General features: G+C 36.9%; 1 protein-coding gene across 3 annotated transcripts; it reads left to right on the top strand.

The window, feature by feature from the left end:
* The first annotated feature begins 421 nt into the window (after positions 1–421).
* Positions 422–13133, top strand: LOC106131705 (sarcalumenin). Of its 3 annotated transcripts, none has more exons than XM_013330878.2 (11): positions 422–533; positions 768–916; positions 4246–4329; positions 8481–8786; positions 9328–9965; positions 10281–10602; positions 10679–10851; positions 10941–11132; positions 11579–11842; positions 12127–12290; positions 12404–13133. In XM_013330878.2, exons 2-11 carry the CDS (start codon positions 838–840, stop codon positions 12612–12614), a joined length of 2433 nt encoding a protein of 810 aa, XP_013186332.2. In that variant the 5' UTR covers positions 422–533; positions 768–837; the 3' UTR covers positions 12615–13133. The 3 variants fall into 3 exon arrangements, with proteins under 3 accessions (XP_013186332.2, XP_060805957.1, XP_013186333.2); XM_060949974.1 differs by having other exon boundaries at positions 507–605; XM_013330879.2 differs by having other exon boundaries at positions 517–608.
* Positions 13134–14175: the final 1042 nt, after the last annotated feature.

Here is a 14175-nt window from a genome sequence, read left to right as displayed (position 1 = left end):
AATAGTACATCTAAGTATTGCTTCAAACGTCTCTATACAGCAATATTAAATTTACTGAATGCTGTGGGATTGACGGAAGATCTGCGGCACCCATATTAATTGTTCCAACCCTATATTCACTAATGTTAACCCATTTGTTTTGGTTCTCCCTCGTTATGACAAAAAGCCGAAAAAAGTGGCGGTCAGCGGTCGGATAAACAGCACACATGAGTTTGTGGCACGATCTAGATGTGACGATGTTATGCTTGTCTCATGAATCATGAAAACTTAATTTTATGAGTACTTTTCTACCCCTCTGATGGTCCTACTTGGTAGGAGATGAATGGGCTGAAGTGCTATGTGTGTAAGAAGTTGTCTCGCTTCAGCTGGTGGTGGCCGTCGGCGAGGGTCGCGGGCGGCGCGGCGTGTCGTGCTCGTGGGCCGCACTTGGCACTCGTACCGGCCTGAAACTCGTGAGAGTCCGCGTGGGGAGCGCCTCGCCGCCGCGCCAGTACCCCTCCGACCAGCGATGCTGTGCTGTCTCCGGAAATAGAGTACGATCCCCGACTTACATTCAGTGTCGCGTATTACCGTCGTCGCAACCAATATCACTTCGCCATTAAACCGTGGTTAACCCGACGCTATTAAATAACTGATTATCATTTTATTCATATTGTTGCCACCCACGCTGGTTGTTTAATCGCGGTTTAATGGATCTTTGGCTCGAGTAGCGTTCCTATGGGAATGCTATTCGAATCTAAGTGGTTCGTGGTGATGTGTTTTCGTAGATCTGTCGACCGGGTGCGCGAGTGTGAGTGCAAATGACTTATAGCCCGACAACGGGCTGAACTTAACAAAATGTGGACCAATAGATGGCTATGGAGGTTTATGTTGTGCACGTTGCTGGCGGTGGCGACATTGACGGCCGCAGCGGGAGGTGAGTTGTTGCGCGCGCACAGGCGGCGCTCGCTCACACGCAACCCTGCGTCACTTCAGTTGCTATTTTCGTCGTAACTTGCGCTGAAATTATGTAAAAAGCTCGAGTATGTGCTCTATTTTTGGCAATAACCTTTGGTGGATGATCTCTGTGATAAAACGCCCCAGAAACCCACATTTCGTTAGGACGTCATATTTACCTAGGCAATTTTTTCTTCTGCGAATCGAGAGCGACGTTGCCAGGCGGCATCTCTCTTTGCTGGTTACGTAAATAGAAATACAGGGATTTGTCGTTGTGAGTCGCCATCTTGTGAAAAACGATAGGATCGTGACGAAGGCATTATAAAAATGGGAAGAAAATAGGTCAATTCAAAAACAATTTCTTTTCACTGAAAAATTAGGCCACCCGCGTTGTTTTCTGTATCTAGTATACTCGTATCTTTAGTTATGTAGGTAGGTACAAATAATATCTGAAATTCAAAATATTCATTTTGTTTAAGGCGATGGGTCCTATTGCAACCTATCAAATTTGAATCTCAACTCTAGATATCATAAAGACGTACAGCTGAACGTGGCCTTTCAGTCTGTGAGACTGTTTGCTGACCCCGTAACGGATAAAGACCTGATTATGTGTATGTAGGTATGTTAAAAATTTGGCAAATTATTACTTTTGCCCGGAACTTCGCTCGGAATTCCCCCGACGTGGGATTTGCAAAAAAAGTACCTAACTAGCTACCTACATCAAAATAGGTTCAGCCGTTTAGCCTGATAGCGCTACAGATAGACTTTCGCATATTTTATTTCGCATAAGTGTTATATGTATGCATAATTATAAAGATACCTACCTATCTATATACCTAGTTTGGCTTTAATGATGTAAACGAGCAACAAACCTATCCTTCCTATTTGTTTACATATAAACACTGAAGGCAGATCCTTATTCAATATTACTTACTGCCCACCTATCAAGGTCAACTAGACCTAAACTCTTTTCGAGTAGAGTAACCACAAAGTGATAATTTCTTCAGCTAATCGTAGTCACAGGTGTTATGCTTCTGAAAGCATAACACCTGTGAATGATTGCATTGCAGGGAACGGAGAAGTCATAAACGGGTAAATAAAGAAAACAAAACAAAAAAAGCTAGGATCACATTTCGTTCTCTAGGCATTTCTCACGACCTCGAGCTATCTTCTACAGTGCGTTGGTGTCTATACACCTATGTACCATTGATCCTTTTTCCCTCATCTTCAGTTGCTTAGGAAGGCTTCCTGTAGTTTAGATTTCTGGACATTAGACACATATTTGTCCTGTGTATTTTTTATTTTAAAAAGAGCGGTTCTGTGGTCTCAGTTGTTGAATGGTTAGGGTACACAGGTTTAAATCCTATCTTATAGATTAGGTCGCTTGCTAACTGATAGGTACTCTTACGGTAAGGAAAAAAATTGTCAGAGACTGTATCGTGAAAAACTGCCTGAATGTTCAGGACATTCAGACAATTTATAATAATATGTATACCATAATGCAAATGTAATAGGTTTTCTTGCAAAGGTTGGAGACGGAAGCAGCTTCGTGTAAATACTTTAATTGTCCAATACATGATAGTGATCATAGACAAACATCGGGCTCCTCTCCAGAGAAGTGAGGATGCAACCCCGGGACTTACGCCAGGACGATGATGATGCTTTTTTATTTGATATCTACAAGACTGATACCATAGTGGTATCTCTCACAAATACATGCTCAGTGTTACTTTTGGGCGCCATTGTACCTAAGTACTTAATTGTTAAAGTGAGAGTTGGACTCGCGATCTATGGATTCCGTACAATCATCACGTTACATTTTTTTTATAATCACGCTTTTACCTCTTTATTAAAGTCAACCAAAAAATTAGTTAATAATTACTTTATTGTTATTTTATTATTAATTTTGAACAATACAATATACAAGTGAATTTTCTGTTAAAAATTTTAAGCATTAGATACCGTTATTAATATTGAGAAAAATATTACCCAAAAAATAATATTTGAATTTATAGCATTGTTGATACAGCGACAACGGCAATACATAGTTTGTGAAAATTTGAACTTTCTACTAAATGAATACACGGCGCAGGTTTGCAATTACCTTAACTTCATCTATTAAACTAACCATACTCATAACTAAAACTCGAAATTTACACATAGTATAAACAAGGACCCCATATTGTACGTGTAAACGTGTGTTGAAACTAAGGTATACAAGAGTCAAAAAAGGATCATTTTCATAATCATCACGATGAAAATAATTGGAATAATGAATATTTAGGGATTATATCGTTTTTTAATTTAGTACGAAGATTTTTATGTGATCGCTTCCTATTTCATGTTTATATTTTACTTATACTCGTACGTCTGATTGTTGTACATAGACCTAACTGGTGTACATTATCAAAGAAGCCTTTTCTTATACTATAGAAAAGGTTAAAGAGGAAAGAGGTAGTCTCTGCCTACCCCTCCGGGAAAGAGGCGTAATTTTATGTATGTATGTAGAAAAGGTTACTCAATTTCTTTTTCATAAAATGCGTGTGGTAAAAGGCAACTAAGAAAATAGGTAAACACATTTATCTAGTGTAGGTATAACCATGTTCCATTATGAGGTAGGTTCCCCTGAAGAGTTGGAGAAGGTTAGACAGGAGTCGCTTATTGTAAAAAACTAACTTATCCAATCTAGGTCAGATGGGAGTGGCTTGGTTTAACAACCTGACAATAGTTAGTAAGTAGGTATCCAATCCAAACCGAGTGACGAAATTAAAGTAGTAGGTAGTTAGTAGGTATCTAATCCACACCGTGTGAAGAAGTAGAATTTACGCTAGTAAGTATTCTTCTTAGCGTAAATTCTGGTGTTCATTCTTATGCCAATGAAAATTTCGTAGGCATTCGGCGCTGGCATTACGTTCTGCTAAAGCATGCGATGGACTGCTTCCATTTATAAAATAAATAATAGAGGAATCCTCCATTCCTCTGTTATAACTAAGGTCTTGGTTTTATTGTTAAATTAGTATGTTAATCAAGGACATTTGTCAAAGTTACTAGAATGACGAGGAAAGGTCTTTAAAATTTCTTCTTTACCACATTAACTGAAGTACATTGTTGATGTTTTGTTTTAGCCAAATCACTCTCATCTTGGCGTAGTCCTAGTTAAAACCTCTGCTACTATGCCTCTAGGTTTATGGTCTAATTTCCTACTAATTAGGTAAAATATACCTAAATTATTACCCAAATAAGATTATTATATATATTTTAAGAAAAGTGTGACTACCATATTCATTTTCGTGATGTTATTGGTTTCAGCGGAAGACGAAGTACCTTCAGAATCACAATGCCGTCCATACATAGAAAAGGCTCTGAAGGAGTTGGAGTCAGGAGCTGAATCAGGTAGGCACACTTATCTAACCAAGTACATTTTTCTGTTAATAGATATATGAAGGCGTCTCGAAAATTATTCGCAGTTAGATAAATAATTTTGTACCTTTATCTACAATTTAAATGGATATCAAAAATACCGCTGTCATATAACGACAATTGGTTATTATTCGAATGATTCCTATAGCTTCTCCGCACATTCAGAAATTAATTTCCCTTGAAATTTACGATTCCGCGGGAAGTAAAAGTCGCCATAAAATTTGACCTCACCGAAACCAGAATAACACCGGATGACTGAAACTCTGATTGAAGTTCCACGCTTCTAGTTAGGATTTTGATTCTATTTTAACTACGACGGCATAGCGTCACTGATATTACGCATAGCATAAGAATAGATTTTTTTCAACTCTTTGGACGCAAATGAATCATTAACTACACAATTTATAATGTTTATTACGCAACGAGAGATGAAATTGTCCTATTTATCTAGTTTTGTTTGAGGATAGTTGATGAGTAATCTAATAAACCAGTAAGATTAGATAAGAATCTAAAATACACTGACTTTTTACAGCTTATTATCATCTTATTTATCTTATTTCCATATCGCTATGACTCGGGGAGTAATTTAGCTCAAACGTTAGCTAAGAATTATGTTGAACTAAGTTGTCCTTTTTTACCAGCATAATGTTTCGAAAATGTAACGATGTGAAATGTGTTACGATAGCCGATCGTAGCATGGCACGCGCGACGCCGTTTTTATCGCGAGAAAAGCTATCTTTATTTTGCTTTTAATCAAACGTGACAGCGATAGTCACTGCGTGTCATCTTGCGTGCCACGCTACGGCATAAGATTCCACAAGATAGACAAGACGATTGGACATGCGGTGTCGTTAGTCTTATTAACCCGCCAGTAGTCGCGCATGGGTCGAAAAGACCCAGAGCTACAGAATTTGATCCGTAATTTCTAGTGTCCGACCGAAGGTCTATTTTTGGCCGAAGCCGAAGCCGAAGCCGATTAATCGGCTATCGCCACAACCTTCGGCCGAAGCCGAAGCCGAAGCCGAAGGTTTATATTCTCTCAGCACTCAGTAATTAATTTTGTTCAATATTGTCTACAAGCTACAATTAATATTAAAATCATTTTAAAACCTCAATATTGAAGGTTTATATATTGACTGTCTCATATAGAAGTTGATGATATATCATAGAGGTGGTTGGTTTAGAGATAAACTAGCTGTTGCCCGCGACTTCGTCCGCGTAAATTTCGAGTTGAATTTTAATCATACAGTCAGATACAGACAGACAAAAAATGTAAAAAAAAATTCTCTATCCGTTTCAGTCAAAATATTAAATGTACAGAAAAAATATTTTTACCGTTTTATTATATGTAGTATTTTGATTTTCAGTTTTTTTATATAAAATACTCAAACAATACAAAAGAAATATATTTTTAATAATAAAAAATATCTTGTAATTGTTGGGATTCGAACTTGGACCGCCAACTTCACAGTCTCACGGGCTAACCACTGGACCATCGAAGCCGTTGCGTTGGTGTCGAAATTAAAGTAGACTACATACATATGGTCACGTCTTTATCCCTTGCGGGGTAGACAGAGCCAACAGACTTGAAAAGACTGAATGGCCACGTTCAGCTATTTGACTTAATGATAGAACTGAGATTCAAAAAGTGATAGGTTGCTCGCCCATCGCCTAAAAAAGAATCCCAAGTTTGTAAGCCCATCCCTTAGTCGCCTTTCACTTATATTTATATGTTATAGGTATAATGCCGTCGTATAATGATAAATGACTTTGAATTTTTAATTTCGTAACTTATTTGCCGGCATACTGATGCCTTGAGTTCATTCAAATGTCGATAACTTTTTTTTTTGAACCGATTTTGATGAAACAAACTTTAAATGTTATTCTGAGTTAAAACAAAGCAATTGGTGAAAGTTTGAAGTAAATCGGTTTAGTACTTTCGGAGATAATCGTGATCATACATACAGACAGACAGACAAGAAATTAAAAAAAAATATTTTTGCTTTCTATTATTTATTCTAAGTGTCCCTCTATCCATTTCAGTTGAAAATACTAAATGTACAGACTAAATATTTTTACTGTTTTATTATATGTATAGATAAAAGTTTGTGATTTACCTACTGGTAAAAATAATGATTTGATTTCTTACAAAAACACTCGTTTAAATACACGTACGGACTTGTTTTGATGCATGCAATCAGCAATGTGATATTTTGACAGTGACTCCCCGCCGCCTCATGACTTTCGTAACAGTTCGTTCAATCTCGACGGTCGCTCGGACCTTCGGCGAAACCTTCGGCTTCGGCCGGATTTTGGGCCGAAGCCGAATGTTTCGCCGAAGGTGGATTTTTTGGCCGAAGGTGGCCGAAGCCGAAGCCGAAGCCGAAGCTTCGGTCGGACACTAGTAATTTCTCTAATATTATTAGTTTTAGTTTGCCGCGCTAGGTACCTTCAAGTGACTTCATAGTGAACTCGTACCCCCCACCTCGGCCATTTCGCCTGCGGCGTTTGAACAGGACGGGCGTGTCAAGTGAGTATGGGTCTTTTAGACCCTTACGCGACGGTTCATGTAAGTGTTTTTTATTACTATTAAAAATATAAATCATTATTATTATTGTTTACAGAATGTCTCGTATGCGATTAGATGCCGCGACTATTGAAAAAATATTGTATGAAAATGAAATCGAAGGGGAAGAATGTTCGGAAATCGAAGATTACCTAGAAATGGACGAACATGATTGTAATTCTTGTCAAAGTTCGGAAGAGGAATCTACTGAGTTTGTATCTTCAAATCCAGTACCTTCATCAGATAATTTATTTCAAAAAAGAACTGATCTAACTGATGTACCATTGAACTACATTCGTCAAGGACACTACGTCTCTAAAAATGGAGTTATTAAATGGAATATTGAAGAACCTCTCAGATTGGTACGGACGCGAAGCCACAACATTATCAGAGAGCGTCCTGGTCCGAACAATGAGGCTAAAAAAGCCCAAAAACATTTTTCAAAGATTTAGCTTTGAGTTTGGTGATGCCACAAATTCAAAAAAGATCTCTACCATCAGGGGTAGTAATGTTCGTGGTCAATGTTCGCTCTGTCCCCCTAAAAAGGATAGGAAGACCGAGACTCAGTGCCATTACTGTCAGGCATTTATTTGCCGAGATCATACGATGTTTGTGTGTGAAAATTGCAAAAAAAAGATTAATTAGAGTCTAAAAAACATACCAAAAATTTTTTTTAATTCTAAGATTGGTAATTTTATAGGACTTTTTTTGTGATAGATATTGAGGCTGATTGTTATAAAACTAAGATTGTCTAATTGTTTATAAGTATTTTTTTAAACGAAGATACTCAGATACTATAATAAAAACATAATTATAGTTGTTGATTATTAATAAAAATAAATAATTATCTAAGTTTTTTGAAGTGAAATGTTAATAGTAACTTTTTTCTAGCACATTTTTATTATTATAGATAAAGTTGATTGTTCCAGTAAAAGAAATTAAAATGTCAAATTATATTACTTGTTTTATTGTTAAATTTGTAACAAATACATTACTTCATTAAAAAATATATGTCTTGTGATTTAAATCATCTAAATAATATATGGGTCTTATCGACCCGGACGCGACTGTTGGTGTCCCAAAATGAAGCGCGAGTACTGGCGGGTTAATAGTTAGTACCTGCACAATGAATACAACATGGTATTTATGGTACCTACGTATAAACTTTCGGAAAAAACAAATTAAAATTACCCAATTACACACACAAGTCTCGAACTTACTTCGAGGCTAACTCAATCTGTGTAATTTGTCCAAGAAAAAAAAAAAAAAAAAAAAAAAAAAAAAAAAAAAAATTACAAATAATTCGTGAGAACGGCAGTGTAATAAGAGCTATTCACACACATTTAATGACGTGTTTAATGTTATTGTCCTCTAAAATATATTGAGCAGGGTCATCTAATTTTAATAAGTCTTATATTTACATAACGCGTTGACATAAGTTTACAATAATGTATGTATATGAATGATAGCGTATTTAGAACATCAATTAAAGTTATTGATAGGAAAAGAATCACGACCTTAGAATACTTTTGTATAATTGATTCTTAAATATTTTCAGATTCTTCTGAAAAAAACGACAGTAGTGAAGTAAGTTTAAATGACGATACGACTGAGACACAATCAGCAGAAGGTGGAGCTGAGGTGGATAGCAAAGAAGACGATGTGCCATCTGTTGAAGTAGCAGATGAGCCTTATGTGGCTGAGAATTCCTTAGACGATACCGTTGAAAATGTTGATGAAAATAACACGAAAGAAGATGATTCAGGAGAAGATAAGGACGGGGAAAGTGGGGAGAATAGCAAGAATGAAGCCGACGGAGACAGCAAAGAAAAAGCATCCGCTGAAGATCAAACAGCCGAACAGGGTAATTCATTTCTTCTTGAATATACAAATAAATTAAGCTTTTAATTTTTTTTTTACGTAAGCTAGCTTATAACTAGTAATCGCCAGTACAGGTTTCCATTGTTTTAATACAAAATATAGCGTTCGAAACAATCATAAGCAAATCAGCCTGTAGGTACTTTTGTAGATTAAATTTTTGTAATACCTAGCTATTTCTAAAAAAGCATCCCTTTTTTAAAATTAAAGAGTTAGACCAATAAAAATTCCCAAAGAATTTTACTAACGAAATGTAGAACTATGTGAAAGTAAAGAAAGATAGCGTAAGTGCAATAAAAGAAACTCTATGGAAAAGATAACTTTTAATAAGGAATACTTAACAAACAATTACATTTAAAATACAGTCACCACAGAAGTTATTAAACTGTGACATAGATGTCAACGCCCACCTCAGAAATAAAATGTACATATTTTTTTTATCTTTATCTATGTAAAAAGTTTCATAAAATATCGATACATTATTTTTAAAAGTAGTAGTAGTTAATAAAAATATTATTCATTTTCAGAAAGTGGAGAAGAAGAAAAAGACGGAGACAGCGAAAATAAAGAAAGTCAAGCTAATAACGATGATGAACAGGACGCCGATAGTCGAGAAAATGATAATGAAACAGCTGAATCGAAGGAAGAAGATGATGATCAAACACATGAAGACAATGGATCTCAAGAAAAGGCTGAGTCTGGTGAAGATAAAGAAGATAATGAAGACGGTGATTCCAAAGAAATAAAAGATGATGATGATTCTAAAGAAGGCGATGATACTAAAGAGGATTTAGACTCTGGAGAACAAGATAAAGAAAACTCCGAAGAAACAGACAAAGAAGAGTCAGGGGAAGATGAAAAAGAGTCTGCCGAAGAATCACCAGCTGACGGAGGGGTCGAAGAAAAATCAGAGGATGAACAGAATGAGACTGAAGAAAGTGAGGAAGATAATAAACCTGAAGAAGATGAATCAGGTGAAGACGCCTTGCAGGATAAAAACAGAGACGCTGAAACTACAAAAGATGAAGAAGCTGAAGTAGAAGAAGAATCTGAATCACAAGATACTGAAGCCCAAGTATCCGAAGACACCGAAAGTACTGAGGAACAGTCTGATGTAGGAGAACCTTCAGAAGAAGAAGGAACTCCCGAGGAAGATCTCTTAATTGTAAGTTGTTTAATTTTGAAACTTTATAATACATCCTTAAAAATACTCAGTTCTTTCTCTCAGTTATCATAGCTTAATTCTAATTGTATTTTCTGTTGGATTCATAGTCTTCACGTCTGGTTAACACAGCATGTGCGTGACACCTTTCTTGACATGTATAGTATATGAACTCTCCATGTTCCTGTACGCTTACGTATATTCTTCGAATACATGGTGCAATAGTTGTAAAAGTTTTTATAATTTACTCGCTCTCGCAGTATAAAGCGTACCTTAACTACTCGATCAGCTTAAATTTGCAATGAATATTCTTTTCAGACGGGAGACATTCCTGAAAACCTGAGATCTCGTGAGCACATTAATCAAATTCTAAGGCTAGATGAAGAAGCCAGTGAAAGTGAATTGCTAATAGAAAAATCGGCTGAAATAATACTCAGAGACTTAAAGAAACTTTATGAAAACTCCATTAAACCGCTAGAAACTTTGTACAAATACAGAGATTTAAGTAATAGACATTTCGGTGATCCTGAAATATTTTCCAAGCCATTAGTGCTCTTTATGGGACCGTGGAGTGGAGGCAAATCTAGTATTGTAAATTATTTGACCGGCTTAGAATTTACAGAATGGTCTTTGAGGACTGGTAAGTTAATTCATTCTTATGGGGGAAATTCAAACGATATTATAATATTCGTGATAAAACCTATTTTTCTTTTCAGGTGCGGAGCCATCGCCTGCTTATTTCAATATCCTTATGCACGGGAAAAATCCGGAAGTTTTAGATGGAACTCAACTAGCAGCAGATTGGACGTTTTCGGGCTTACAAAAATTCGGGCAGGGTCTAGAAGAACGGCTGAGGGGTTTGAGACATCCCAGCAAGATTTTAGAAAAGGTAATCAGTTTTTCACGTCAGATTCTGTTAAGTAACGTTATCATATTTTTTCAAACTTTATATGAAAGCAATTATTCTTAAACTTTTAGGTGAACATTGTAGAAATCCCTGGAATTCTTGAAGTACGAAAGCAGGTGTCTCGTGTTTTCCCCTTTAACGATGCTTGCCAATGGTTTATCGACAGAGCCGATATAATCTTTCTCGTTTATGATCCCTCCAAGTTGGATGTTGGACCCGAAACTGAAGCTATCCTTGATCAATTGAAAGGCAGAGAATCACAGGTAAGGAATAATTATTATACACATTCATATTCAACTAACTTTTTATATTCAACGCCCGTTGCTCCGCCCACGTAAAAAGCGCCCTATGTCTTTTTGGGTACTCTACACTAACTACTTATTATATGTAAATGCAAAATGTCATGAAGATTGGTTCAGTGGTTTAATTATGGAGATGTAACAAACAGAACTTAGTACGGATATGGATTTAATATCCTATGGCTCTCTGTGGTCAACTGTAGGATTATTAGTAAAATATCCCATCCCTGAAGGGGCAAACTATTGAAACTGTTAAATGTAATTCCATCTACATGTCTACATAGTTATGCAATAAATATTTTGAGTTTGAGTTTTCTAGTTCTTCTTATAGTTTGGACTCTTTTGACTCCGAGTAGTGAAACTCACAAATAAAATGATAAACAACTTTATGTTTCACCACCTTTCTCCAGACACGCATCGTCCTGAACAAGGCGGACACCGTAAAGCCAGAAGAGCTGATGCGGGTACAAAGTGCATTGATTTGGAATATCTCGCCGTTGATGAGTTCTGCGCAGCCACCTGTAATGTACACAGTGTCGTTGTGGTCCATGCCGTACGAGCCCAGCGCGCCGGTGCGTCTGCTGCAAGCCCAGGAGCGAGAGCTGCTGAGAGACTTGCGGCAGGCCGTTGACAAGCGCATAGAGAATAAGATCGCTAGCGCTAGGAGGTTCGCGGTATGTATTCACAAGTTCAACTGTGTTACTCGGATATCGCGGGATTTAATCAATCGATTTGCACATTCTGTCTTAAAGACAGCGTCTTCATTTTTCACTAGAATGACTATAGTTTTATCACAAGGCTCACTATCGTTAGTAGGTTAGAAAGGTAAAGTGGCGTTGGTAGTTAATAAAAATAATGTATTTTCACACAAGACTTATGATCAAGTCCAGCAGGTAATCGCATGCTAACAATGACATGATTATATACCTTCACTTTTCTAAATGATTCCGTACTGCAGGTGCGTGTCAGAAATCACGCGAAGATGGTTGACTGCTACCTGACAACATATTACAACCACAAGACTATCTTCGGCAACAGGAAGCTCATAGCCGATGCCATCATTGAAAATCCTCAAAACTATCACATCTACGAGGGTCTCAGCACTCTCACTAACATTTCCAGGTGCGTCTTCTTGAAGTTATAAAATTGTACTTAATTAAATTTACGTCTGATTTTGTCTTTTCGTATAAGGCATACGGATTGTCAAAATATTAATTCCTCTATTTTATTTTTAGGTATGACTTGCCGGATCCCGAAACTTACCGGGACTTCTTCAGGTTGAACTCGCTATACGAGTTCCAGCAACTGTCGGCAACCTGCACGTACTTCCGCGGCTGCCCTATCACGCGGCTCGATGTAGCCATCGCCTACGACTTGCCCGAGCTCGTGGGCAAGTACAAGAAGATGGTTGAGACCGCTACGCCCCAGGGCATGCCTAAGAGTTGATGTTCACGCGAACGAACGAACCCCACGCGCCACACTTAACACCCGCTTTTTTAATTTTAGTCAATTAATTGGACTTATTTTGGGCACATTTTGCATTTCTTATCTAATCGGGCGTCAATGTTTTATTTAATTTTTTGTTACAATCGCATTTCTGTATTTATTTATTTATACTTTTGTATTATTTTGCTTGAATACTCGCTTGTTCCTGTTTTTGTAATAGATGTTGTACGAATGATGGAATAAATGATTTTCTTCGCGCGTTTATTAGTGGTTAGAGAAGATAAAATGCAAGACAATTTCCAACTTCCTAATTAACATTGTTTAAAACAAGTCTCAAAAATACGATAAATTAATCTAGTCATTATGTTAAAGTTTGTTAGTGAACATTGTTATTTTATTTATTGAAGTGAGTTCCTTCTACATTAGGACTAATAATTTATTATCTATCATACGCGGTCTCTGCCTTACTTCTTGTTTGGTTAAATACGAGAGACAATGTGACTATTTAAGTAAAAATAAAAGATAAAAAAAGATTTGTTTTTCATTTTCCCAAACAACTTAAGTATAAAGATACCGTGCGAATTCTGTAGAAAATTCCAGGAAATTCCAGGATTATTACCCTAACCCTGATACCCTGTTCCCGGGTAATAATAATGAGAAACCTAAATAATGAAGGGTTTGTGAATGATATCGATTTCTGAATTTACAGTTTACTGTGGTTTACTGCGGAAGAAGATATTTTCGCGATCATCAAGTTCATCACTACATAGGTAGTATAAAACAAAGTCGCCCATTTTGTCTGTAGTCCCTTCGTATGCATAAAACTTTAAAACTACGCAACGGATTTTGATGCGGTTTTCACTAATAGAAAGAGTATTTTCTCCGACAGGTTTTTATATATAATTGAAATACATTGAAACTATATTAGCTGAGTTATAGCGATTTATGTCCAAGAAGTCAGAAAAAAAATCTAATTGAAGATTGCATTTGTGCGTGCGCCGCTTATACCGTTGGATACAAGTAAGAACAATGTATAGCAAAAACATTGGTCTTTATTAGTTCTACAAAAAAGTCCGCGATGACATATATCCAGCTTTTTTATTTAAGTCACAAAAACTACTTTTCTGTATTAAAAAACATTTAATTCGTTGGGTGATGTTTAACTGGTGATATAACCAATAATACATATATCCTTATCAAAATAAGTAAGTTCATCATCACGAGCATTTAATTTAGATTATTTTTGCAGTTTACAGTGTGTTATTTAGACATATAGTTTAGGAGATATCACGATATTAGTATTGCGGCACGGTACGGGCCGGCCGCGGCGGCGGGGGCAGCGTCCCTATAAATAGCGCGTCGGCGGCAGCGGCTCCCCGATAAGGCTGTTAGGAGGAGCGTCAAGCCCTCGCCTAAAAACGTCCCGCTGTAATAGTAAATGCCCCTCAGGCAAACTATGTTCTCATAGTCAAAAAAAAAAAAAAACAGCGGCTCCCCATTAGCACTTTGAAATTGGAAGCGATCGGACGCGTTTATTTATCGCAGCTCTTTGAGAAAAATA

The sequence above is a fragment of the Amyelois transitella genome, chromosome 20, assembly GCF_032362555.1.
Source record: "Amyelois transitella isolate CPQ chromosome 20, ilAmyTran1.1, whole genome shotgun sequence".
Taxonomy (NCBI): Eukaryota; Metazoa; Arthropoda; class Insecta; order Lepidoptera; family Pyralidae; genus Amyelois; species Amyelois transitella.
This window is presented reverse-complemented; position numbering and strand designations above follow the sequence as displayed.